Source organism: Oncorhynchus nerka, linkage group LG27 (genome assembly GCF_034236695.1).
Source record: "Oncorhynchus nerka isolate Pitt River linkage group LG27, Oner_Uvic_2.0, whole genome shotgun sequence".
NCBI lineage: Eukaryota > Metazoa > Chordata > Actinopteri > Salmoniformes > Salmonidae > Oncorhynchus > Oncorhynchus nerka.
The window spans coordinates 20,501,594-20,524,966 of NC_088422.1; the positions used below are offsets into that span (position 1 = coordinate 20,501,594).

The 23,373-nt window shown below is 42.9% G+C and overlaps 1 protein-coding gene across 2 annotated transcripts in view; it reads left to right on the forward strand.

Moving 5' to 3' along the window:
- LOC115111320 (rap guanine nucleotide exchange factor 1-like) overlaps positions 1-16,421 on the forward strand; it is a 58,177-nt gene extending 41,756 nt beyond the window's left edge. Inside the window, exons 11-24 of one of the 2 annotated variants that reach the window (XM_065011436.1) lie at positions 1,034-1,123; positions 4,611-4,693; positions 4,845-4,950; positions 6,593-6,668; positions 10,069-10,153; positions 10,347-10,439; positions 11,093-11,278; positions 11,561-11,645; positions 11,736-11,830; positions 11,988-12,066; positions 12,181-12,282; positions 12,605-12,702; positions 14,693-14,821; positions 14,992-16,421. In XM_065011436.1, the coding sequence (XP_064867508.1) occupies positions 1,034-1,123; positions 4,611-4,693; positions 4,845-4,950; positions 6,593-6,668; positions 10,069-10,153; positions 10,347-10,439; positions 11,093-11,278; positions 11,561-11,645; positions 11,736-11,830; positions 11,988-12,066; positions 12,181-12,282; positions 12,605-12,702; positions 14,693-14,821; positions 14,992-15,142 (1,458 nt within the window). In that variant the 3' untranslated portion in view covers positions 15,143-16,421. The remainder of the gene's footprint in view (positions 1-1,033; positions 1,124-4,610; positions 4,694-4,844; positions 4,951-6,592; positions 6,669-10,068; positions 10,154-10,346; positions 10,440-11,092; positions 11,279-11,560; positions 11,646-11,735; positions 11,831-11,987; positions 12,067-12,180; positions 12,283-12,604; positions 12,703-14,692; positions 14,822-14,991) is intronic. The other variant, XM_065011437.1, reaches the window with a different exon arrangement.
- Positions 16,422-23,373: the final 6,952 nt, after the last annotated feature.

Here is a 23,373-nt window from a genome sequence, read left to right on the forward strand (position 1 = left end):
TCTGTATTCTTCTTTGTCTAATCATTCTAGTTTTGGAGCAATGATGAGGACAATTGATCTGTTCTTGCTGAAGAACCATTGATCCTTGTTGCACCCTTTTGACTTGGTTTCAATTAAACCTATATGCATGAGATATTCAACAGATCTGTTACAAGTTACAACAAGCACATTTTGTGAATATGTCATTTTGAAGAGACTGAGTTGATTTGGCAATTCTAGTAACTGACTGACCAGTCAGATACAGACAATATAGCCTACAGTCATATTGTTCTCTGATGGAAAGTATGCCGATGCATCTCTCTCAATGATCTATTTCTCTTTGACCTTTTAGATCTCTCAAGTAGCTTTTGTCTTAATCTCTCTTTCTCTTTCCTTCTCATTTCTCGCCCTCGCTCTTTCAGCATAAGACAGTTCTCCGGTCCTATTCTCAGGACTTTGCACCTCTCTGCCAATCTTCCATTCCATATCTTCTCTCATCTGTCTCTTCCCACTCTCCCATTGTCCACCAATCACAGAGCATGGACCTAGCGGCCCCGGGCAGTGGCAGCCCTGACCCTGTGCTGGTGGCCAACGGCTCTCTGGACAGCTCTCTTGCTATCGGTCTTCTCACTGACTCTTCTTTCTCTGACACTCGTCAAACCTCTTTGGTGAGCCCTAGCTGTGTGTTGTGACAAGTGTTAGGCACTGTGCGAAAAGAAAATGGGATTGCGTTTGACAGGGGGGGTGCTTTTGAAGAAGAGCACAGATCTGGAGTAAGGTATAAACATTGTTAGCAAAGGGCTGTTTCAATGTCGGTGATGTGATGTTCTTATCCTTGAAAATAGGCCAAACCCTAGGTTTAAAAAAAACAAGTCTGCAGCTCTATGTATGCTGTGGTGATTGGAACAGTTGGTTCTTAGTGGCTTCATTTGAGATGATATAGGTACTTGTTTGTTTTGTCCGGCTAGTTGTGAGAAGCTTTCGCATTCGGAACCACATTTGCTTTTTCCAAGCATCTGTCATTCTCTTTGCTGTCTTTCTTTTCCCCCCGTAGAGCGAAAGCGCTAACGAGGAAGGCGGGGAGGGAGAGTACGTTAATCTGTACACATCCAGCCAAGCCAACGGAGATGGGCTCTCCCGCCGAGTAAGTAGCCTTAGCAGAGAGGTTGCATGAGAGCGAGGAGAGAAAAGCGTGCTTTCACAGAGAGCACCATGACTGACAACAGACCTCACTAAGTAACCCTATCTGTATGTGACCTAACCACTCAGGATTCGTTGTGTCTCTTCGATCGCTTGGCATGCCCTGCTTTGGTAACTGCCTGTACATGACCATGTTTCTCTTCCTTTCCCCAAATCCCCTACTACTGGACTGTCCCTATTAGAGATTGACCGATTATGATTTTTCAACGCCGATACCGATTATTGGAGGACCAAAAAAGCCGATACCGATTAATTGTCAGATTTTATTTATTTATTTGTAATAATAACAATTACAACAATACTGACTGAACACTTTTATTTTTAACTTAGTATAATACATCAATAAAATCAATTTAGCCTCAAATAAATAATGAAACATGTTCAATTTGGTTTAAATAATGCAAAAACTAAGTGTTGCAGAAGAAAGTAAAAGTGCAATATGTGCCATGTAAGAAAGCTAATATTTAAGTTCCTTGCTCAGAACATGAGAACATATGAAAGCTGGTGGTTCCTTTTAACATGGGTCTTCAATATTCCCAGGTAAGAAGTTTTAGGTTGTAGTTATTGTAGGAATTATAGGACTATTTCTCTCTATACCATTTGTATTTCATATACCTTTGACTATTGGATGTTCTTATAGGCACTATAGTATTGCCAGTGTAACAGTATAGCTTCCGTCCCACTCCTCGCCCCTACCTGGGCTCGAACCAGGGTTACATCGACAACAGCCACCCTCGATGCATCGTTACCCATCGCTCCACAAAAGCCTTGGCCCTTACATTGCAAGGGGAACAACTACTTCAAGGTCTCAGAGCTAGTGACGTCACCGATTGAAACGCTATTAGCGCGCACCCTGCTAACTAGCTAGCCATTTCACATCGGTTACAGCAGCCTAATCTCGGGAGTTGATAGACTTGAAGTCATAAACAGCTCAATGCTTGAAGCACAGCGAAGAGCTGCTGGCAAATGCAGTAGTGCTGTTTGAATGAATGCTTATGAGCCTGCTGCTGCCTACCACCACTCAGTCAGACTGCTCTATCAAATATCAAATCATAGACTTAATCTTTGTTAGGAATAAATGGTCTTCACACAGTTCGCAACGAGCCAGGCGGCCCAAACTGCTGCATATACCCTGACTCTGCTTGCACTGAACGCAAGAGAAGTGACGCAATTTCCCTAGTTAATATTCCCTGCTAACATGAATTTCTTTTAACTAAATATGCAGGTTTTAAAAATATATACTTGTGTATTGATTTTAAAGAAAGGCATTGATGTTTATGGTTAGGTACACATTGGTGCAACGACAGTGCTTTTTTCGCGAATGCGCTTGTTAAATCATCACCCGTTTGGCGAAGTAGGCTGTGATTCGATGAGAAATTAACAGGCACCGCATTGATTATATGCAGGACAAGCTAGTTAAACTAGTAATATCATCAACCATGTGCAGTTAACTAGTGATTATGTGAAGATTGATTGTTTTTTATAAGATCAATTTAATGCTAGCTAGCAAATTACCTTGGCTTCTTGCTGCACTCACGTAACAGGTAGTCAGCCTGCCACGCAGTCTCCTCATGGAGTGCAATGTAATCGCCCACAATCGGTGTCCAAAAATGCCAATTACCTATTCTTATGAAAACTTGAAATCGGCCATTCCGATTAATCGGTCGACCTCTCGTCCCCATTCCCTACTATATGGGCCTATGTGTAGTTCTAGCTCAAAGTACATCAGTCACTCCCCTGTCATTGTCTCAAGGGGGGTTTGTCTCCAAGTGACAGTGAGACATTTTATATCATGTTCATAAACTTGGCCTTTAAGGTCAATGGTGGTTGTCCACCTGGGTCAGGTCTGGATCGTAGTAACTAATTACAACTGTATTCATGAATGGCTCTGAGTTAAGTCTGTGTATTTAACATCTTCCTTAAGGCCTTTCATCAGGAAGGACAGCCCAATAAAACGACTAAACGCTCAGCTTATTTATTCAGTCTTTCTCGCTCAAAGTTCTCCCCATTCCCCATGTTTTTAGTAAAAAGACAATCTGGACTGTCTTCTGGGATGGAGATGGGTAGATACAGTGCCTTCAGAAAGTATTTACACCTCTTGACTTTTTCCACATTTTGTTGTGTGACAGCCTGAATTTAAGGTGGATTAAATTGAGATTTTGTGTCACTGGCCTACACACAATACCCCATAAAGTGGAATTACATTTGTAGACATTTTTACAAATTCCAAAATGTCTTAAATCAATAAGTATTCAACCCCTTTTCTTATGGCAAGCATAAATACGTTCAGGAGTAAAAATGTGCTTAAAAAGTCACAAATTGCATTGACTCGCTCTGTGTGCAATAATAGTGTTTAACATTTGAATGACTACCTCATCTCTGTACCCCGCACATACAATTATCTCTAAGGTCCCTCATGGCCAAATCTACACTGAGTTACTAACCACAATGACATTGAATGTTCCTAAGTAGCCTAGTTCTAGTTTTGACTTAAATATTCTTGAAAATCCATGGCAAGACTTGAAAATGGCTCTCTAGCAATGATCAACAACCAACTTGACAGAGCTTGAAGAATTTAAAAAATAAAAAATTCCAAGTATTGTACAATCCCGGTATGCAAAGCTCTTAGTCTTACCCAGAAAGAATGATTCTAACATGTAACTCAGATATTAGTGTTTTATTTTTCTTACACATTAGTTATTTTGTGTGTAAAAAAGAATAGACAAATCAATTTTAATCCCACTTTGTAACACAACCAAATGTGGAAAGAGTCAAGGGGTGTGAATACTTGTGTGAATACTTTTCTGAAGGCACTGCATATTAAGTGTATTTAGTGTTGCATTTGCACTAGAGAAGTGAGGCTAGAGTTATGCATGTATCCATACCACAGGAGATTGGTGGCACCTTAATTGTGGAGGACTGGCCCATGGTAATGACTGGAGTGGAAGGTGGAATGGTATCAAATACATTAAAGACATGGTTTCCATGTGTTTGATGTCATTCCATTTTCTCCGTTCGAGTTATTATTATGAGCCGTCCTCCCCTCAGCAGCCTCCACTGATCCATAGAGCGTATAATATTTATAGTGTGTGTGTGAACAACCATTGTCTGTTTTCCTCAAAGCTGACGGAACAACTCACTGAATACTAAGTTGAAACCTCCATGTGCTTAGACAACGTACCCACACATCTACCTTAACTAAGAAAGCATTTTCACCTTTATCTTGACCTCAGGGTCATGTTCATTTGGTACCGAACAGAAGAAAATAACCTGAAACAAGCATAGAAAAAAATGTCCAATGAGAAACGCACATTTTCGTTTTCCACTGCAAATCATTGTGAAACCTTTTCTGTGCCATGCCCTAATGAACATGACCTCAGGCTGCTGGATTTGGTGCGAGACCGGTCCTAACCACTCTGTGTTGTTATCAGGACTCGTCTGCCATAGATGACTCACTGGAGGACACTGCCTCAGAGAACCCACTGTGCAATAACAAGGACATGTCCGATGACCGGTAAGAACCCATACCATGACAGTCTGGCCTTTCTGTTTCCTTTTATTTTGAGGTTAAATAAATAATACAATGTTCTCCATTGTTCCTACTCTCCAGTGACAGAAGAAAGGATTCCCTTTTTTGTTATATTCTTTTTCTCTTTCTCACTCAGCCGAAGACAAAAGTCGTCTGAAGATGGGCGGAGTAGCGAGGAGACGGATGAGCTTTCCCTCATCGATCACATGGAGATCATGTCCCGGTTAACACTAAAGCAGGAGGTAAACGTGTCCTCGTTTTCTACTGTTGATGGTCAGTCCATTTTACCTTGCGTCTCTTTCAGATCAAGCTGTTTAATCATAGAGCAGGAGATGCCTCTTTTTATGTGATACTTCATAGGATCCTACATGGCTCTACGGTGTGACTATTTTACTCGCATATGCGCCTAGAAATAGATGTGTGCAAACTTTTTACATTTATTTTAATTTTTTACCCCTTTTTCTCCCCAATTTCGTGGTATCCAATTGGTAGTTACAGTCTTGTCTCATCGCTGCAACTCCCGTACAGAACTCAGGAGAGGCGAAGGTCGAGAGTCGTGCGTCCTCAGAAACACAACCCAGCCAAGCCGCACCGCTTCGTGACACAATACACGCTTAACCCGGAAGCCAGCCGCACCAATGTGTCGGAGGAAACACCGTACACCTGGCGACCGTGTCAGCATGCATTGCGCCCGGCCCGCCACAGGAGTCGCTAGAGCACGATGGGACAAGGACATCCCTGCCGGCGAAACCCTCCCCTAAACCCGGCCAACGCTGGGCCAATTGTGCGCCGCCCCATGGGTCCCCCGGTCACGGCCGACTGTAACAGAGCCTGGACCCGAACCAGGATCTCTCTAAGGCAGTGCCTTAGACCACTGCTCCACTCAGGAGACCCCTGTGTTCAAATTTAGCTGAAAGTCTACTAAAGTGTGACTTTGTTCTCGTGTTTCTTGGCTATTTACATTGTTTTGTTCACACACTAGGTTTTATTTCAATGTTAGTTTGAGCTTGATCAACTGCTAGCGAAGAGACATGTCGGAGAATCTCATCTCTCACAGACAGACATGTGAGTCCCACCGTTACAATGATAACGTCCCGCCCCTTAAAGGGGCAGCTGAAATGTTTTGTCTCACCTAAGTGACTCAAATATTTGAGGGTACATTGTAATTGATTCAGCATGGAACACTCCAAAAACCAAACGTTTTTCCATTTCTTAGAATAAAAACACTCTTCCTCATACTTTTATTGTGCACCTACATTTTATTTTTGTCCTCGTAACTTTTTCAACTTAGGAGCACATGTGCTCCTTGTAAAAAAAATGTCAGCATAGATCCCTGTCCTACAAGAAGGATACTACTAATACAGAATAAGCCACCAATCAGCTGTTTACAGAGAGCTTGCCCTCTGCTGGCCCCTGCCTCTGTAACTCAAATGCAACGTCCCTGTCTGTTACTGTTACGAGGTCCAGAGCCTGCTGGTTTTCTGATCTACCTGATAATTAATTGCACCCACCTGGTATCCCAGGTCTAAATCAGTCCCTGATTAGAGGGGAACAATGAAAAAAACACAGTGGAAGTGGCTTTGAAGTCTAGAGTTGATTTTTAGGGGGCTATATGATCACATTCTCACAGTAGATGATAAATATGTAGGTGAAGATCTGGAGTTAGCATGGCAAGGTCAGTGCAGCTTTAGTAGTGCCTATCTCCTTATAGAAAACCCCCTCATGGCTAGCATGACTTTTCAAAACATATTTTTCAATATTGTCAGAATGGTTTCATCAGGACAGTCACTTGTAGGGCTACACTAGGACTCCTCATGAGGTCAACAATTAGGCTAATCCTCTCTCTCTGCTCTTACAACTTTATCTGTCCACATGTGATACCAGAACGATGACGGTCCAGATGTCCGAGCCGGATCGGGGGATATTTTATTAGTCCACGCCACAGAAACGGACCGCAAAGGTATTTATGACCTCCGTAGTACACCCCCCTCCCCCTATTACATGCAGTCGGTGTCCACTCAGATGGAAGGTACAAGTTATATCCTTTAAGAATCAATGGGTGTATATATACACACTACCGTTCAAAAGTTTGGGGTCACTTAGAAATGTCCTTGTTTTCGAAAGAAAACATTTTTTGTCCATTAAAAAAACATCAAATTGATCAGAAATACAGTGTAGACATTGTTAATGTTCTAAATTACTATTGTAGCTGTAAGGCCAGCATCCCGGAGTCGCCTCTTCACTGTTGACATTGAGACTGGTGTTTTGCAGGTACTATTTAATGAAGTTGCAATTTGAGGACTTGTGAGGCGTCTGTTTCTCAAACTAGACACTCTAACGTACTTGTCCTCTTGCTCAGTTGTGTACCGGGGCCTCCCACTCCTCTTTCTATTCTGGTTAGAGACAAATCAAAATCAAATCAAATTTATTTATATAGCCCTTCGTACATCAGCTGATATCTCAAAGTGCTGTACAGAAACCCAGCCTAAAACCCCAAACAGCAAGCAATGCAGGTGTAGAAGCACGGTGGCTATGAAAAACTCCCTAGAAAGGCCAAAACCTTGGAAGAAACCTAGAGAGGAACCAGGCTATGTGGGGTGGCCAGTCCTCTTCTGGCTGTGCCGGGTGGAGATTATAACAGAACATGGCCAATATGTTCAAATGTTCATAAATGACCAGCATGGTCCAATAATAATGAGGCAGAACAGTTGAAACTGGAGCAGCAGCACGGCCAGGTGGACTGGGGACAGCAAGGAGTCATCATGTCAGGTAGTCCTGAGGCATGGTCCTAGGGCTCAGGTCCTCCGAGAGAGAGAAAGAAAGAGAGAAAGAGAGAATTAGAGAGAGCACACTTAAATTCACACAGGACACCGAATAGGACAGGAGAAGTACTCCAGACATAACAGACTGACCCTAGCCCCCCGACACATAAACTACTGCAGCATAAATACTGGAGGCTGAGACAGGAGGGGTCAGGAGACACTGTGGCCCCATCCAAGGACACCCCCGGACAGGGCCAAACAGGAAGGATATAACCCCACCCACTTTGCCAAAGCACAGCCCCCACACCACTAGAGGGATATCTTCAACCACCAACTTACCATCCTGAGACAAGGCCGAGTATAGGCCACAAAGATCTCCGCCACGGGACAACCCGGGGGGGGGGCGCCAACCCAGACAGGAAGATCACATCAGTGACTCAACCCACTCAAGTGATGCACCCCTCCCAGGGACGGCATGAAAGAGCCCCAGTAAGCCAGTGACTCAGCCCCTGTAATAGGGTTAGAGGCAGAGAATCCCAGTGAAAAGAGGGGAACCGGCCAGGCAGAGACCACAAGGGCGGTTCGTTGCTCCAGAGCCTTTCCGTTCACCTTCCCACTCCTGCGCCAGACTACACTCAATCATATGACCCACTGAAGAGATGAGTCTTCAGTAAAGACTTAAAGGTTGAGGCCGAGTTTGCGTCTCTTACATGGGTAGGCAGACCATTCCATAAAAATGGAGCTCTATAGGAGAAAGCCCTGCCTCCAGCTGTTTGCTTAGAAATTCTAGGGACAATTAGGAGGCCTGCGTCTTGTGACCGTAGCGTACGTGTAGGTATGTACGGCAGGACCAAATCAGAGAGATAGGTAGGAGCAAGCCCATATAATGCTTTGTAGGTTAGCAGTAAAACCTTGAAATCAGCCCTTGCCTTGACAGGAAGCCAGTGTAGGGAGGCTAGCACTGGAGTAATATGATCACATTTTTTGGTTCTAGTCAGGATTCTAGCAGCTGTATTTAGCACTAACTGAAGTTTATTTAGTGCTTTATCCGGGTAGCCGGAAAGTAGAGCATTGCAGTAGTCTAACCTAGAAGTGACAAAAGCATGGATACATTTTTCTGCATCAATTTTGGACAGAAAGTTTCTGATTTTTGCAATGTTACGTATATGGAAAAAAGCTGTCCTTGAAATGGTCTTGATATGATCTTCAAAAGAGAGATCAGGTTCCAGAGTAATGCCGAGGTCCTTCACAGTTTTATTTGAGACGACTGTACAACCATTAAGATTAATTGTCAGATTCAACAGAAGATCTCTTTTTTTCTTGGGACCTAGAACAAGCATCTCTGTTTCGTCCGAGTTTAAAAGTAGAACGTTTGCAGCCATCCACTTCCTTATGTCTGAAACACATGCTTCTAGTGAGGGCAATTTTGGGGCTTCACCATGTTTCATTGAAATGTACAGCTGTGTGTCATCCGCATAGCAGTGAAAGTTAACATTATGTTTTCGAATGACATCCCCAAGAGGTAAAATATATAGTGAAAACAATAGTGGTCCTAAAACGGAACCTTGAGGAACACCGAAACTTACAGTTGATTTGTCAGAGGACAAACCATTCACAGAGACAAACTGATATCTTTCCGACAGATAAGATCTAAACCAGGCCAGAACTTGTCCGTGTAGACCAATTTGGGTTTCCAATCTCTCCAAAAGAATGTGGTGATCAATGGTATCAAAAGCAGCACTAAGGTCTAGGAGCACGAGGACAGATGCAGATCCTCGGTCTGATGCCATTAAAAGGTCATTTACCACCTTCACAAGTGCAGTCTCAGTGCTATAATGGGGTCTAAAACCAGACTGAAGCATTTCGTATACATTGACAGACAGTTTGCGCTGTTCTGTGAAGGGAGTAGCACACAGCGTTATACTAGATCTTCAGTTTCTTGGCAATTTCTCGCATGGAATAGCCTTCATATCTCAGAACAAGAATAGTCTGACGAGTTTCAGAAGAAAGTTATTTGTTTCTTTTTGAGCCTGTAATCGAACCCACAAATGCTGATGCTCCAGATACTCAATTAGTTTAAAGAAGGCCAGTTCTATTGCTTCTTTAATCAGAACAACAGTTTTCAGCTGTGCTAACATAATTGCAAAAGGGTTTTCTAATGATCAATTAGCCTTTTAAATGACAAACTTGGATTAGCTAACACAACGTGCCATTGGAACACAGGAGTAATGGTTGCTGATAATGGGCCTCTGTTCGCCTATGTAGATATTCCATAAAAAATCTGCTGTTTCCAGCTACAATAGTAATTTACAACATTAACAATGTCTACACTGTATTTCTGATCAATTTGATGTTGTTTTAATGGACGAAAAAATTTGCTTTTCTTTCCAAAGCAAGGACATTTTTAAGTGAGCCCAAACTTTTGAATGGTAGTGTAAATAATTCATGTATAGTCCAAAAATGGATGTAGCAACTAAGGATTCTAGCTTTTACTAGTACTGCTTTTCTATAATACACCTAGACTTTCCTTCCTCCCAAATAGAGCTCTGGGGAAGCGAGAGGATATTCAGTAATCTCCTTTGTGGTCTTCTTTTCCAGATCTTGTCTTGTACTGTGAGGCTTTCCTGACGACGTACAGAACGTTCATAACCCCAGAGGACCTTATCAAAAAGCTGCACTACAGATATCCTTTCCATGCTTCACTTCTCACATGTGGACCCAAAGAGTTTCCTCCAACAAAGCCTGCTTGGTTGAGACAATGGGGAATGGGTAGCAAAATCCCTACCACATCACTCCCCTAGTCGTATACACTCTGAATACTGTAAGATGTGTAATATACTTTGACTATTTGTTTGTTTTCCTTAACACCTCCACACATACACCAGGTTTTGTCACTGCCCAGATACCTTCAAGAAGAAAGTCAGCAAAAACACCTTCTTTGTTCTTGTCCGTGTGGTGGACGAGCTGTGGTGAGGTCTCTAGCCTGCCATTTGACCAGAAGTCTAGCTATCAAAAACCTGCAATCTGCAAAGAAAAGTTTGTCCTTCAATGACTGTGCAACAATGACGATTCTTATTCACTTTTCCTTTGGTCTGTTCCTGGTAAAAGGGGGAGGGGTTAACCAGTCATGATTACAGAAACGCAAACTCATCACTTTTTGGCTATTTTCACTGTAGACCCGAAGAAGAAATTTTTTGGGGCGGGGTGTCTTTTTCTCATATCAAAATAAATGACCGAGCACAGAATGCATTCCTACATGTCCTACAAAGACAATATCAATCAGAGTTCAGAGCATGATGTCAGATATGTCATATCAAAATGAGTGCTTCATCCAATATCAATGTGTGACAGCTGTGATCAGCCAGCCGCATCCCCTACCAGCCAATAGCCTGCTCGGTTGTCTGCTCTTTTTGCGCATATCCATCAGTTTTCAAATGTAATTTAGCCGTGATGGCAAGCTGGTGTGTGCAGAGAGTGATAAGACTTCTGTTACATTTGTTTAAATATTGGAGCAGCTCGCAGCGCATATAAACACCTCCTCTGGTCTTTTTCCACCTCCACCACCCTCTCTCATACCCTTCTCTTATCTCTCCATCCCCTCGGCTGTGTGTGTGTGTGTCAGTCTGGTGGAGATGACGGAGGACATCCTGATGCAGCTGATGGACTTGGTGTTCAGGCTGGTGTGTAACGGTGAGCTGAGCCTGGCCCGCGTCCTCCGCACAAACATCCTGGACAAGGTGGAGCAGAGGAAGCTGCTGCGCTACACCTACTCGCTCAAACCACTGGCCGCAAGAGGTGTCGCCGCCAGGTAGGTCCGCCCGCAATTAGTGGACGAGGATACTGTGACAGCTAAAACGTCACGTCCCTTGTCTCTGTATAATGGATCAATAAAGATTGTATTGCAATGTATTTTGTATTGTTTCAGAGAATGTTACCGCTTGCAGAGGCATTTAGAAATGTTCTGCTCTGTGACAGTGAAGGATTTCCTTGTTGTGTTCTGAACATCAATGTATCACAGTGTCTAGTTCTATCTTGGGCCATATTGACTTTCTTCTAATTTCCTCCCCCCATTTCCTGTGTGAAACTTTAGACCTGGGACCCTGCACGACTTCCGAAGTCATGAGATCGCCGACCAGCTAACTCTCCTGGATGCAGAGCTCTTCTACAAAATTGAGGTAGCTCATCCAAGCAAGTCTTTCTCCTCCTGTGTATGCTGCCCCTCTGCCTAAAAAGTAGTTATTTTGTGTCTCTCTCTCTCTGGACAGATCCCTGAGGTGTTGCTTTGGGCTAAGGAGCAGAACGAGGAGAAGAGTGCCAACCTCACACAGTTCACAGAGCACTTTAACAACATGTCCTACTGGTAAGCCTGCACCTCACATCTTCTCTTAGTCACCACGCTGCTTCTCTTGTTCACTGCAGAACTTCAGTTCACTGCCCTCTCTCCGAGAAGAAAGCAGCCAGGTCTGGAGAACATGTGATGAAACTGATGCATCTCTCCCCCTTCGTGTCTCCCTCAGGGTACGGTCCATAATCATTCTGCAAGAGAAAGCCCAGGACCGAGAAAAGCTCCTCCTCAAATTTATCAAAATAATGAAGGTATGCCTTTTGAAATGTGGATACTTGAGCAAACAGTTGTTTTGGGTGTGTTTGTTGAAAAAGCAACAAATTCTCAGGTGCATTTTAAGATGGTCTCCCTCCACTCTCTTGCAGCACTTACGGAAGCTAAATAATTTCAACTCATATTTGGCAATATTATCTGCGTTGGATTCAGCTCCCATCCGAAGACTGGAGTGGCAGAAAACAACCTCAGAGGTGAGATAGACTGTGGTCTAATCGATGTCCAAAGATTGCTCTGAAACATCAATTTATTGTATAAAAAAAAAAGTGTCATCCTCACAGCAGTTCTTTTTACCTTTATTTAACTAGGCAAGTCAGTTAAGAACAGGTTAAATGCCTGTTCAGGGGCAGAATGTCAGATTTGTAACTTGTCAGCTCAGGGATTTGAACTTGTAACCTTCCGGTTACTAGGTTACCCTGCCGCCCAGTTACTGTAAGGTAGCTCTAATATGAACTCTCTACACATGTTGGTGTTGTTTGATGTTAACATGGACGACTGTCACTGTTCTCTTTACAGGGCCTAGAAGAATACTGCACGTTAATAGACAGTTCCTCGTCGTTCCGGGTCTACCGCGCGGCACTGGCAGACGTGGAGCCCCCATGTATACCATATCTGTAAGTCAACCTGCTGGTTTAAAGTGTATGCACTTTGCTGTTCTGTAAGTCAACCTGCTGGTTTAAAGTGTATGCACTTTGCTGTTCTGTAAGTCAACCTGCTGGTTTAAAGTGTATGCACTTTGCTGTTCTGTAAGTCAACCTGCTGGTTTAAAGTGTATGCACTTTGCTGTTCTGTAAGTCAACCTACTGGTTTAACGTGTATGCACTTTGCTGTTCTGTAAGTCAACTTGCTGGTTTAAAGTGTATGCACTTTGCTGTTCTGTAAGTCAACCTGCTGGTTTAACGTGTATGCACTTTGCTGTTCTGTAAGTCAACCTGCTGGTTTAAAGTGTATGCACTTTGCTGTTCTGTAAGTCAACCTGCTGGTTTAAAGTGTATGCACTTTGCTGTTCTGTAAGTCAACCTGCTGGTTTAAAGTGTATGCACTTTGCTGTTCTGTAAGTCAACCTACTGGTTTAACGTGTATGCACTTTGCTGTTCTGTAAGTCAACTTGCTGGTTTAAAGTGTATGCACTTTGCTGTTCTGTAAGTCAACCTGCTGGTTTAACGTGTATGCACTTTGCTGTTCTGTAAGTCAACCTGCTGGTTTAAAGTGTATGCACTTTGCTGTTCTGTAAGTCAACCTGCTGGTTTAAAGTGTATGCACTTTGCTGTTCTGTAAGTCAACCTGCTGGTTTAAAGTGTATGCACTTTGCTGTTCTGTAAGTCAACTTGCTGGTTTAAAGTGTATGCACTTTGCTGTTCTGTAAATCAACCTGCTGGTTTAAAGTGTATGCACTTTGCTGTTCTGTAAATCAACCTGCTGGTTTAAAGTGTATGCACTTTGCTGTTCTGTAAATCAACCTGCTGGTTTAAAGTGTATGCACTTTGCTGTTCTGTAAATCAACCTGCTGGTTTAAAGTGTATGCACTTTGCTGTTCTGTAAATCAACCTGCTGGTTTAAAGTGTATGCACTTTGCTGTTCTGTAAATCAACCTGCTGGTTTAAAGTGTATGCACTTTGCTGTTCTGTAAATCAACCTGCTGGTTTAAAGTGTATGCACTTTGCTGTTCTGTAAATCAACCTGCTGGTTTAAAGTGTATGCACTTTGCTGTTCTGTAAATCAACCTGCTGGTTTAAAGTGTATGCACTTTGCTGTTCTGTAAATCAACCTGCTGGTTTAAAGTGTATGCACTTTGCTGTTCTGTAAATCAACCTGCCGGTTTAAAGTGTATGCACTTTGCGGTTCTGTAAATCAACCTGCCGGTTTAAAGTGTATGCACTTTGCTGTTCTGTAAATCAACCTGCCGGTTTAAAGTGTATGCACTTTGCTGTTCTGTAAATCAACCTGCCGGTTTAAAGTGTATGCACTTTGCTGTTCTGTAAATCAACCTGCTGGTTTAAAGTGTATGCACTTTGCTGTTCTGTAAATCAACCTGCTGGTTTAAAGTGTATGCACTTTGCTGTTCTGTAAGTCAACGTGCTGGGTTAAAGTGTATGCACTTTGCTGTTCTGTAAGTCAACCTGCTGGTTTAAAGTGTATGCACTTTGCTGTTCTGTAAGTCAACCTGCTGGTGTAAAGTGTATGCACTTTGCTGTTCTGTAAGTCAACCTGCTGGTTTAAAGTGTATGCACTTTGCTGTTCTGTAAGTCAACCTGCTGGTTTAAAGTGTATGCACTTTGCTGTTCTGTAAGTCAACCTGCTGGTTTAAAGTGTATGCACTTTGCTGTTCTGTAAGTCAACCTGCTGGTTTAAAGTGTATGCACTTTGCTGTTCTGTAAGTCAACCTGCTGGTTTAAAGTGTATGCACTTTGCTGTTCTGTAAGTCAACCTGCTGGTTTAACGTGTATGCACTTTGCTGTTCTGTAAGTCAACTTGCTGTGTTAAAGTGTATACACTTCGCTGTCACAAGTGATGCAAATGGATTTGCACGTCTACCATTTGTATTGCTTACTTTGCATTTCTCGTCTTTACTGTTTCTTGTTTTTTTCCTCACTCGACACACAGGGGTCTTATCCTCCAGGACTTGACCTTTGTCCATCTGGGCAACCCTGATCAAATCAACGGGAAGGTCAACTTCTCCAAGCGCTGGCAGCAGTTCAACATCCTGGACAGCATGAGGCGCTTCCAGCAGGTGTATGTATACAGTGGTCAATCTGGCTGTCGCTCTCATACAGCTTTATGTTCAACGCACTTTTCTTTCACGTAACAATTTGTTAAATCATTGGCCTATCCTGGAATTTTATATTTTCCATTAACTTTTACCACCTTTGCAATGTTTAGATGGTGTTTTCCCTCTCTCCCAGGCATTATGATCTGAAACACAACGACGATATTGTCTCCTTCTTCAACGACTTCAGCGACCACCTGGCAGAGGAGGCTCTGTGGGAGCTGTCTTTGAAGATCAAACCTCGGAACATTACGCGGCGCAAAACAGAGCGCGAAGAAAAGACATAGGAACATGTCCCACTGTATTGGGCCTTGGGTCAAACTCTTCATGATTACAAGAGACTACAAACAAGAACTGTGAAGGCAGCTAAAAGACTGGGATGTTTTTTTGTTAGTAGTTTACAGGACCTCTCCGACTTAGGATTCTCTGTTGTGGATTGCACTGGGTCTCAGTCCGTGTGTGAGTAAAGCCAGTGAGATAGACACTGTGCAGAGCACAAAGTGTTGGGAGGCTCGCAAAAAGATTCCTCATGTTCACCTTTGTCGCCAACCTCATCCACCCAATGCCATATTATGGGTATAGTCCAAGCATTTCCGGATCTCACAACCAGAGACATTGTCCTGACTAAAACCATATCATACTGATGTGTGCCATGGGAAACACCACTCAGTTTAGGCTTCTTTTTTATATGGGACACCAGCCCTTTTTTTGATGACAAACTGGGATACCATAACGCCTGACATAGCAGAGAACTGCTGTTGGTGGTGCAGAACTTTGAGGAAAATACCTCAAATCACCCGGGTCTGCTTCAAGACTACTGGTGGTAAAGATATTACTGATGCACACAAGACTGAATTTTGTAGTTCAAGGAAGTGTTGTATGAGACTGTCTGACTGATGCAATGCACTTTTCCTTTTGTTCTTTAAAAGGATATTTCAGAAATGGGGAGAAGTGATATGAAGTTTATATACAGTACCAGTCAAAAGTTTGGACACACCTACTCATTCAAGTGTTTTTATTTGTACTATTTTCTATATTGTAGAATAATAGTTGATATCAAAACTATGAAATAACAAAAAAAATGTTTTACCTTTATTTAACTAGGCAAGTCAGTTAAGAACAAATTCTTATTTACAATGACTGCCTACCCCGGCCAAACCCGGGCAATGCTCCCAATCATGGCCGGATGTGATACAGCCTGGATTCAAACCAGGGACTGTAGTGATGCCTCTTGCACTGAGATGCAGTGCCTTAGACTGCTGAGCCACTCAGATCCCACATACTGTATGGAATCATGTAGTAACCAAAAAAGAAAAAGTGTTAAACATGTCAAAATATATTTTATATTTGAGATTTTTCAAAGTAGCTACCCTTTGCCTTGATGATAGCTTTGTACACTCTTGGCATGCCTTAAGTTAATTTGTGGAATTTCTTTCCTTAATGCAATTGAGCCAATCAGTTGTGTTGTGACAAGGTGGGGGTGGTATACAGAAAATAGCCATATTTGGAAAAAGACCAAGTCCATATTATGGCAAGAACAGCTCAAATAAACAAAGAGAAATGACAGTCCATCATTACTTTAAGACATGAAGGTCAGTCAATCTGGAAAATGGCAAGAACTTTGAAAGTTTCTTCAAGTGCAGTTGTAAAAAACCATCAAGCACTATGATGAAACTGGCTCTCATGAGGACTGCCACGGGAAAATAACACCCAGAGAGTTACATCTGCTGCAAAGGATAAGTTCATTAGAGTTAACTGCACCTCAGTTTGCAGCCCAAATAAATGCTTCACAGAGTTCAAGTAAGAACACATCTCAACATCAACGGTTCAGAGGAGTCTGCGTGAATCAGGCCTTCATGGTCAAATTGCTGAAAAGAAACCACTACTAAAGGACACCAATAATAAGAAGAGACTTGCTTGGGCCAAGAAACACGAGCAATGGTGGAAATACCTCCTTTGGTCTGATGAGTCCAAATCTGAGATTTTTGGTTCCAACCGCCTTGTCTTTGTGAGATGCAGAGTAGGTGAACGGATGATCTCCGCGGTTCCCACCGTGAAGCATGGAGGAGGTGTGATGGTGCTTTGCTGGTGACACTGTCAGTGATTTATTTAGAATTCAAGGCACACTTAACCAGCATGGCTACCACAGCATTCTGCAGTGATACGCCATCCCATCTGGTTTGCGGTTAGTGGGACTATCATTTGTTTTTCAACAGGATAATGACCCAACACACCTCCAGGCAGTGTAAGGGCTATTTTACCAAGAAGGAGAGTGATGGAGTGCTGCATCAGATGACCTAGCCTCCACAATCACCTGGCCTCAACCCAATTAAGATGGTTTGGGATGAGTTGGAAAAGCAGCCAACAAGTGCTCAGCACATGTGGGAACATACAGTGCCTTGCGAAAGTATTCGGCCCCCTTGAACTTTGCGACCTTTTGCCACATTTCAGGCTTCAAACATAAAGATATAAAACTGTATTTTTTTGTGAAGAATCAACAACAAGTGGGACACAATCATGAAGTGGAACGACATTTATTGGATATTTCAAACTTTTTTAACAAATCAAAAACTGAAAAATTGGGCGTGCAAAATTATTCAGCCCCTTTACTTTCAGTGCAGCAAACTCTCTCCAGAAGTTCAGTGAGGATCTCTGAGTGATCCAATGTTGACCTAAATGACTAATGATGATAAATACAATCCACCTGTGTGTAATCAAGTCTCCGTACATTTACATTTACATTTAAGTCATTTAGCAGACGCTCTTATCCAGAGCGACATACAAATTGGTGCATTCACCTTATGACATCCAGTGGAACAGTAGTGCATCCTATCCTAGGTATTCCTTAAAGAGGTGGGGTTTCAGGTGTCTCCGGAAGGTGGTGATTGACTCCGCTGTCCTGGCGTCGTGAGGGAGTTTGTTCCACCATTGGGTGGCCAGAGCAGCGAACAGTTTTGACTGGGCTGAGCGGGAACTGTACTTCCTCAGTGGTAGGGAGGCGAGCAGGCCAGAGGTGGATGAACGCAGTGCCCTTGTTTGGGTGTAGGGCCTGATCAGAGCCTGGAGGTACTGAGGTGCCGTTCCCCTCACAGCTCCGTAGGCAAGCACCATGGTCTTGTAGCGGATGCGAGCTTCAACTGGAAGCCAGTGGAGAGAGCGGAGGAGCGGGGTGACGTGAGAGAACTTGGGAAGGTTGAACACCAGACAGGCTGCGGCGTTCTGGATGAGTTGTAGGGGTTTAATGGCACAGGCAGGGAGCCCAGCCAACAGCGAGTTGCAGTAATCCAGACGGGAGATGACGAGTGCCTGGATTAGGACCTGTGCCGCTTCCTGTGTGAGGCAGGGTCGTACTCTGCGGATGTTGTAGAGCATGAACCTACAGGAACGGGCCACCGCCTTGATGTTAGTTGAGAACGATAAATGCGTATAAATGATAAATCCGTATAAATGCACCTGCACTGTGATAGTCTCAGAGGTCCGTTAAAAGCGCAGAGAGCATCATGAAGAACAAGGAACACACCAGGCAGGTCCGAGATACTGTTGTGAAGAAGTTTAAAGCCGGATTTGGATACAAAAAGATTTCCCAAGCTTTAAACATCCCAGGGAGCACTGTGCAAGCGATAATATTGAAATGGAGGGAGTATCAGACCACTGCAAATCTACCAAGACCTGGCCGTCCCTCTAAACTTTCAGCTCATACAAGGAGAAGACTGATCAGAGATGCAGCCAGAGGCCCATGATCACTCTGGATGAACTGCAGAGATCTACAGCTGAGGTGGGAGACTCTGTCCATAGGACAACAATCAGTCGTATATTGCACAAATCTGGCTTTTATGGAAGAGTGGCAAGAAGAAAGCCATTTCTTAAAGATATCCATAAAAAGTGTTGTTTAAAGTTTGCCACAAGCCACCTGGGAGACACACCAAACATGTGGAAGAAGGTGCTCTGGTCAGATGAAACCAAAATTGAACTTTTTGGCAACAATGCAAAACGTTATGTTTGGCGTAAAAGCAACACAGCTCATCACTCTGAACACACCATCCCCACTGTCAAACATGGTGGTGGCAGCATCATGGTTTGGGCCTGCTTTTCTTCAGCAGGGACAGGGAAGATGGTTCAAATTGATGGGAAGATGGATAGAGCCAATTACAGGACCATTCTGGAAGAAAACCTGATGGAGTCTGCAAAAGACCTGAGACTGGGACGGAGATTTGTCTTCCAACAAGACAATGATCCAAAACATAAAGCAAAATCTACAATGGAATGGTTCAAAAATAAACATATCCGGGTGTTAGAATGGCCAAGTCAAAGTCCAGACCTGAATCCAATCGAGAATCTGTGGAAAGAACTGAAAACTGCTGTTCACAAATGCTCTCCATCCAACCTCACTGAGCTCGAGCTGTTTTGCAAGGAGGAATGGGAAAAAATGTCAGTCTCTCGATGTGCAAAACTGATAGAGACATACCCCAAGCGACTTACAGCTGTAATCGCAGCAAAAGGTGGCGCTACAAAGTATTAAAACCTGTTAAAGATAGGGCTGACTACTGCCCCCTTTGGAGGATTTGCGTGCCCATAGTAAACAGAAAAAAAATCTGTCCAAAATTGCTAATATATGCATATAATAATAATTATTGAATAGAAAACACTCTAAAGCTTCTAAAACCGTTCAAATTATGTCTGTATGTAAAGCAGAACTCTCAGGGCAGCCATTCTCCCAAACTCTCTCTTGTCTTCAGAAAAGTTGGCCCAACTTTGACGTCATCGCCCCCACCCTTCCCAAGCACCTACAGACCTGGGAACAGTTTGTATGTCTTCAGCGCGATGTCTGCTTTCAATGGGGCTTGTCATCGCGAGACTTTTGGCGGGCTGAAACCTCCGGGTCACGCGGAGAAAAAAAGTACTCATGCCCGGACGCTCCAGAGCTCTCTTTCTTCCAGGATTGACCAAACGATGTGGGTGTTTCTGTTCGTGCTAATGATTGTTTTCCACGTTTATAACATGCTTTAGCTTGATTCTACACTTAGTTTGACCAATTTAGTCGACATATAATATGTAATTTTGACGTTTTGGTGCGCATCCACTAGAATTTTGGCTGCATTTCGACCGGAATTTGTCGCGTTTGATAACCTAAAGACACAGACTTCAAAACCAAAATATGTTTTTGGTAAGTATAACTTAAGGGGGCTGAATAATTTTGCACGCCCAATTTTTCAGTTTTTGATTTGTTAAAAAAAATTGAAATATCCAATAAATGTCGTTCCACTTCATGATTGTGTCCCACTTGTTGTTGATTCTTCACAAAAAAAATACAGTTTTATATCTTTATGTTTGAAGCCTGAAATGTGGCAAAAGGTCGCAAAGTTCAAGGGGGCCGAATACTTTCGCAAGGCAATGTATGTGCAAAGCTGTCATCAAGGCAAAGAGTAGCTACTTTGAAGAATCTCAAATATAGAATATTTTGATTTGTTTAACACTTTTTTGGTTACTACATTATTCCATGTGTTATTTCATAGTTTTGATGTCTTGTTCTACAATGTACAAAATAGTCTAAATAAAGAAAAACCCTTCAATGAGGTGTCCAAACATTTGACTGGTGCACTTAAAAATCGAACAAACACCTCACGAGCGGCGCAGAGGTCTAAGGCACTGCATCGCAATGCTTGAGGCGTCACTACAGACCCGGGTTCGATCCCAGGCTGTGTCACAACCAGCTGTGACCAAGAGTCCCATAGGGCGGCGCGCAGTGGGCCCAGCGTCGTCCGGGTTAGGGGAGGGTTTAGCCGGGAGGGGCTTTACTTGTCTCATCGCGCTCTAGCAACTCCTTGTGGCGGGCCGGGTGCCTGCAGTCTGATTTCGGTCGTCAGTTGAACAATGTTTCCTCCGACACGTTGGTGCAGCTGGCTCGGGTTAAGCGGGCGTGTGTTAAGAAGCGCAGTTTGGCGGGTCATGTTTCGGAGGACACATGACCTGACCTTCGCCTCTCCTGAACCCGTTGGAGAGTTGCAGTAATGAGACAACATTGCAATTGAATATCACAAAATTGAGGAGAACAAGGGGATAAAATAGAATATAAAATAAAACATTAATGAACAAAAAGGTGATGTGATTTGTGTCAAGGGATCTATACATAGCAGTGAACATTACAGCAATCATAAGTGGACCTTAGGCAAGCATGTCCATAACAAGTCTCTCTCAAAGACTGAGGGACACCTCAATGCCAAACGAAGCAAATACAAGATGGTACATTATCCCTTGACAGAATCAAACCTACCAGACCACAGATCCCTGAGCAAGTAAATAAAACCTGCAGTATTTCTACATGTTGTGTGTGCATCATTTATTCCTCTCTGCCATAGTCATCCCGTGCAGTGTGCAAATAGATGGCATCAAGTAAGCATAGAATGAATGGAGGGTCAATGGAGGTTTCCCTGATGAATAAAACATTTCTAATGGCAATCATGCCTGAAATATGTCAGTCAGAACATACTTGGAAAAATCTGTCCCGTGCCATTGGACAATTTTTCTCCCCATTTCATTGAAGAAGTGAACCTTTTGAGTCTCAAATTGATTGCAGTACCAAAGACCGAGTAGAGGGCGCAAAGTCAGTGCACCGATGTATTCCAGTGTAACCACAGGAGATTCCCTAAAAACACACCACTTCGATACAGCTACAACCGGACGTGACTTTTTCGCAGCAAGTTAGAACTTAAGCAGCAGGTTTGGAGAATTTAGTTTAGGGTTAGTGTCTAACCGTCTACAAAGTCACTTCCAGTCGTAGCTGTATCAAAGTGCCGTTTTTAGGGAGTCCCGGCAGCAGGGCTGTCCATCCGTGAGACCATAAATCAGTAGTCGACTTGAGGGTCTGCTGCTGTGGAGACAGCCTCTAATTGTCTAAACTTGGGGAGATTCTCATTTGGGCAAAAGACCATCCTCTCCTCAACGACTCAGTCCTCTCCTCCGTGACCTGGAAACCGATAAGTGGTCGAGTAGTGTCAATTAGTTAGTAGGCGACCGGAAGTGTCCTCACCTTCTCCCGCTGGGGAAGCACAAGGCCTTTTCTCATTTGGGAAAAAGTCTGTCCTCCATCTCTCCTCCGTAACCCGGAAACCGATAAGTGGTCGAGGAGATGTCAATTCATTAGTAAGCAAATGGAAGACGTCCTCCCCTTCTCGATAACCACCGGTCATCGAGGATATTCATGTGTATCCTGAGTCCTCAGGATTTGAAAAATTTGCCACCCACCCTCTGAATCAGCTTTTGTTTTGGTCGGAGGAAAGCATGCACACATTTTAAAACAATATGCTACTTATAGTTTTATCTATAAAATGTATGGCAAAACTAACTTATGACTACACATTTATTCAGGGTTCTACCACTGTAAACGTAATTTGAGTTGAGTAATTTCATACAAGCGCATTGTCCACATTCAGTCTCCTCGCCACCTCTCCTTGATTGCCTTTTACAAATGGAGGCGAGAGGGGACGGAGGAGTTGAGCAAATCAAATTGAGAAGAGGCGTAGTGCTATCTGGGATCTTTGTGTCGTCCCTACCCTTCCCTCATAAATAAGTACTACTCAACACTACTATACAAAACCTACTGGTTTTACTACATGATTGCTTTTGAGATGTGTATAAACCACTGCTACTTAAGTAGTTTTTGGGGATATCTGTACTTTACTATTTATATTTTGAACTACTTTCACTCAATATATTTTCCCTAAAATTATTTCAGTGTTGGAGTGTGCCCCTGACTATCCGTAAAAAAATAATTTGTGTGATCTGGTTTTCCTAATATGGAATTTAAAATGATTTATACTTTTGATAGTTAAGCATGGTTCAAATCAAATACTTATAGACTTTTACTCAAGTATAGCAGTTGGGTACTTTATCCACCACTGACCAGTAGTGATTTACACTACTGTTCAAAAGTTTGGGGTCACTTAGAAATGTCCTTGTTTTTGAAAGAAAAGCACATTTTTTGTCCATTAAAATAACATCAAATAGATTTTTTTATGGACTATCTACATAGGCCATAATCAGCTATCATCACTCCTGTGTTCCAATGGCACATTGTCTTAGCCAATCCAAGTTTATAATTTTAAAAGGCTAATTGATCATTAGAAAACCCTTTTTCAATTATGTTAGCACAGCTGAAAACTGTTTTGCTGATTAAAGAAGCGAAAAAACTGGCCTTCTTTAGACTAGTTGATTATTTGGAGCATCAGCATTTGTGAGTTTGATTACAGGCTCAAAATGGCCAGAAACAAAGGACTTTCTTCTGAAACTCATCAGGCTATTCCATGCGAGAAATTGCCAACAAACTGAAGATCTGGTACAACGCTGTGTACTACTCCCTTCACAGAACAGCACAAACTGGTGCTAACCAAAATAGAAAGAGGATTGGGAGGCCCCAGTGCACAACTGAGGAAGAGGACAAGTACATTAGTGTCTAGTTTGAGAAACAGACGCCCCACAAGTCCTCAACTGGTAGCTTCATTAAATAGTACCTGCAAAACAC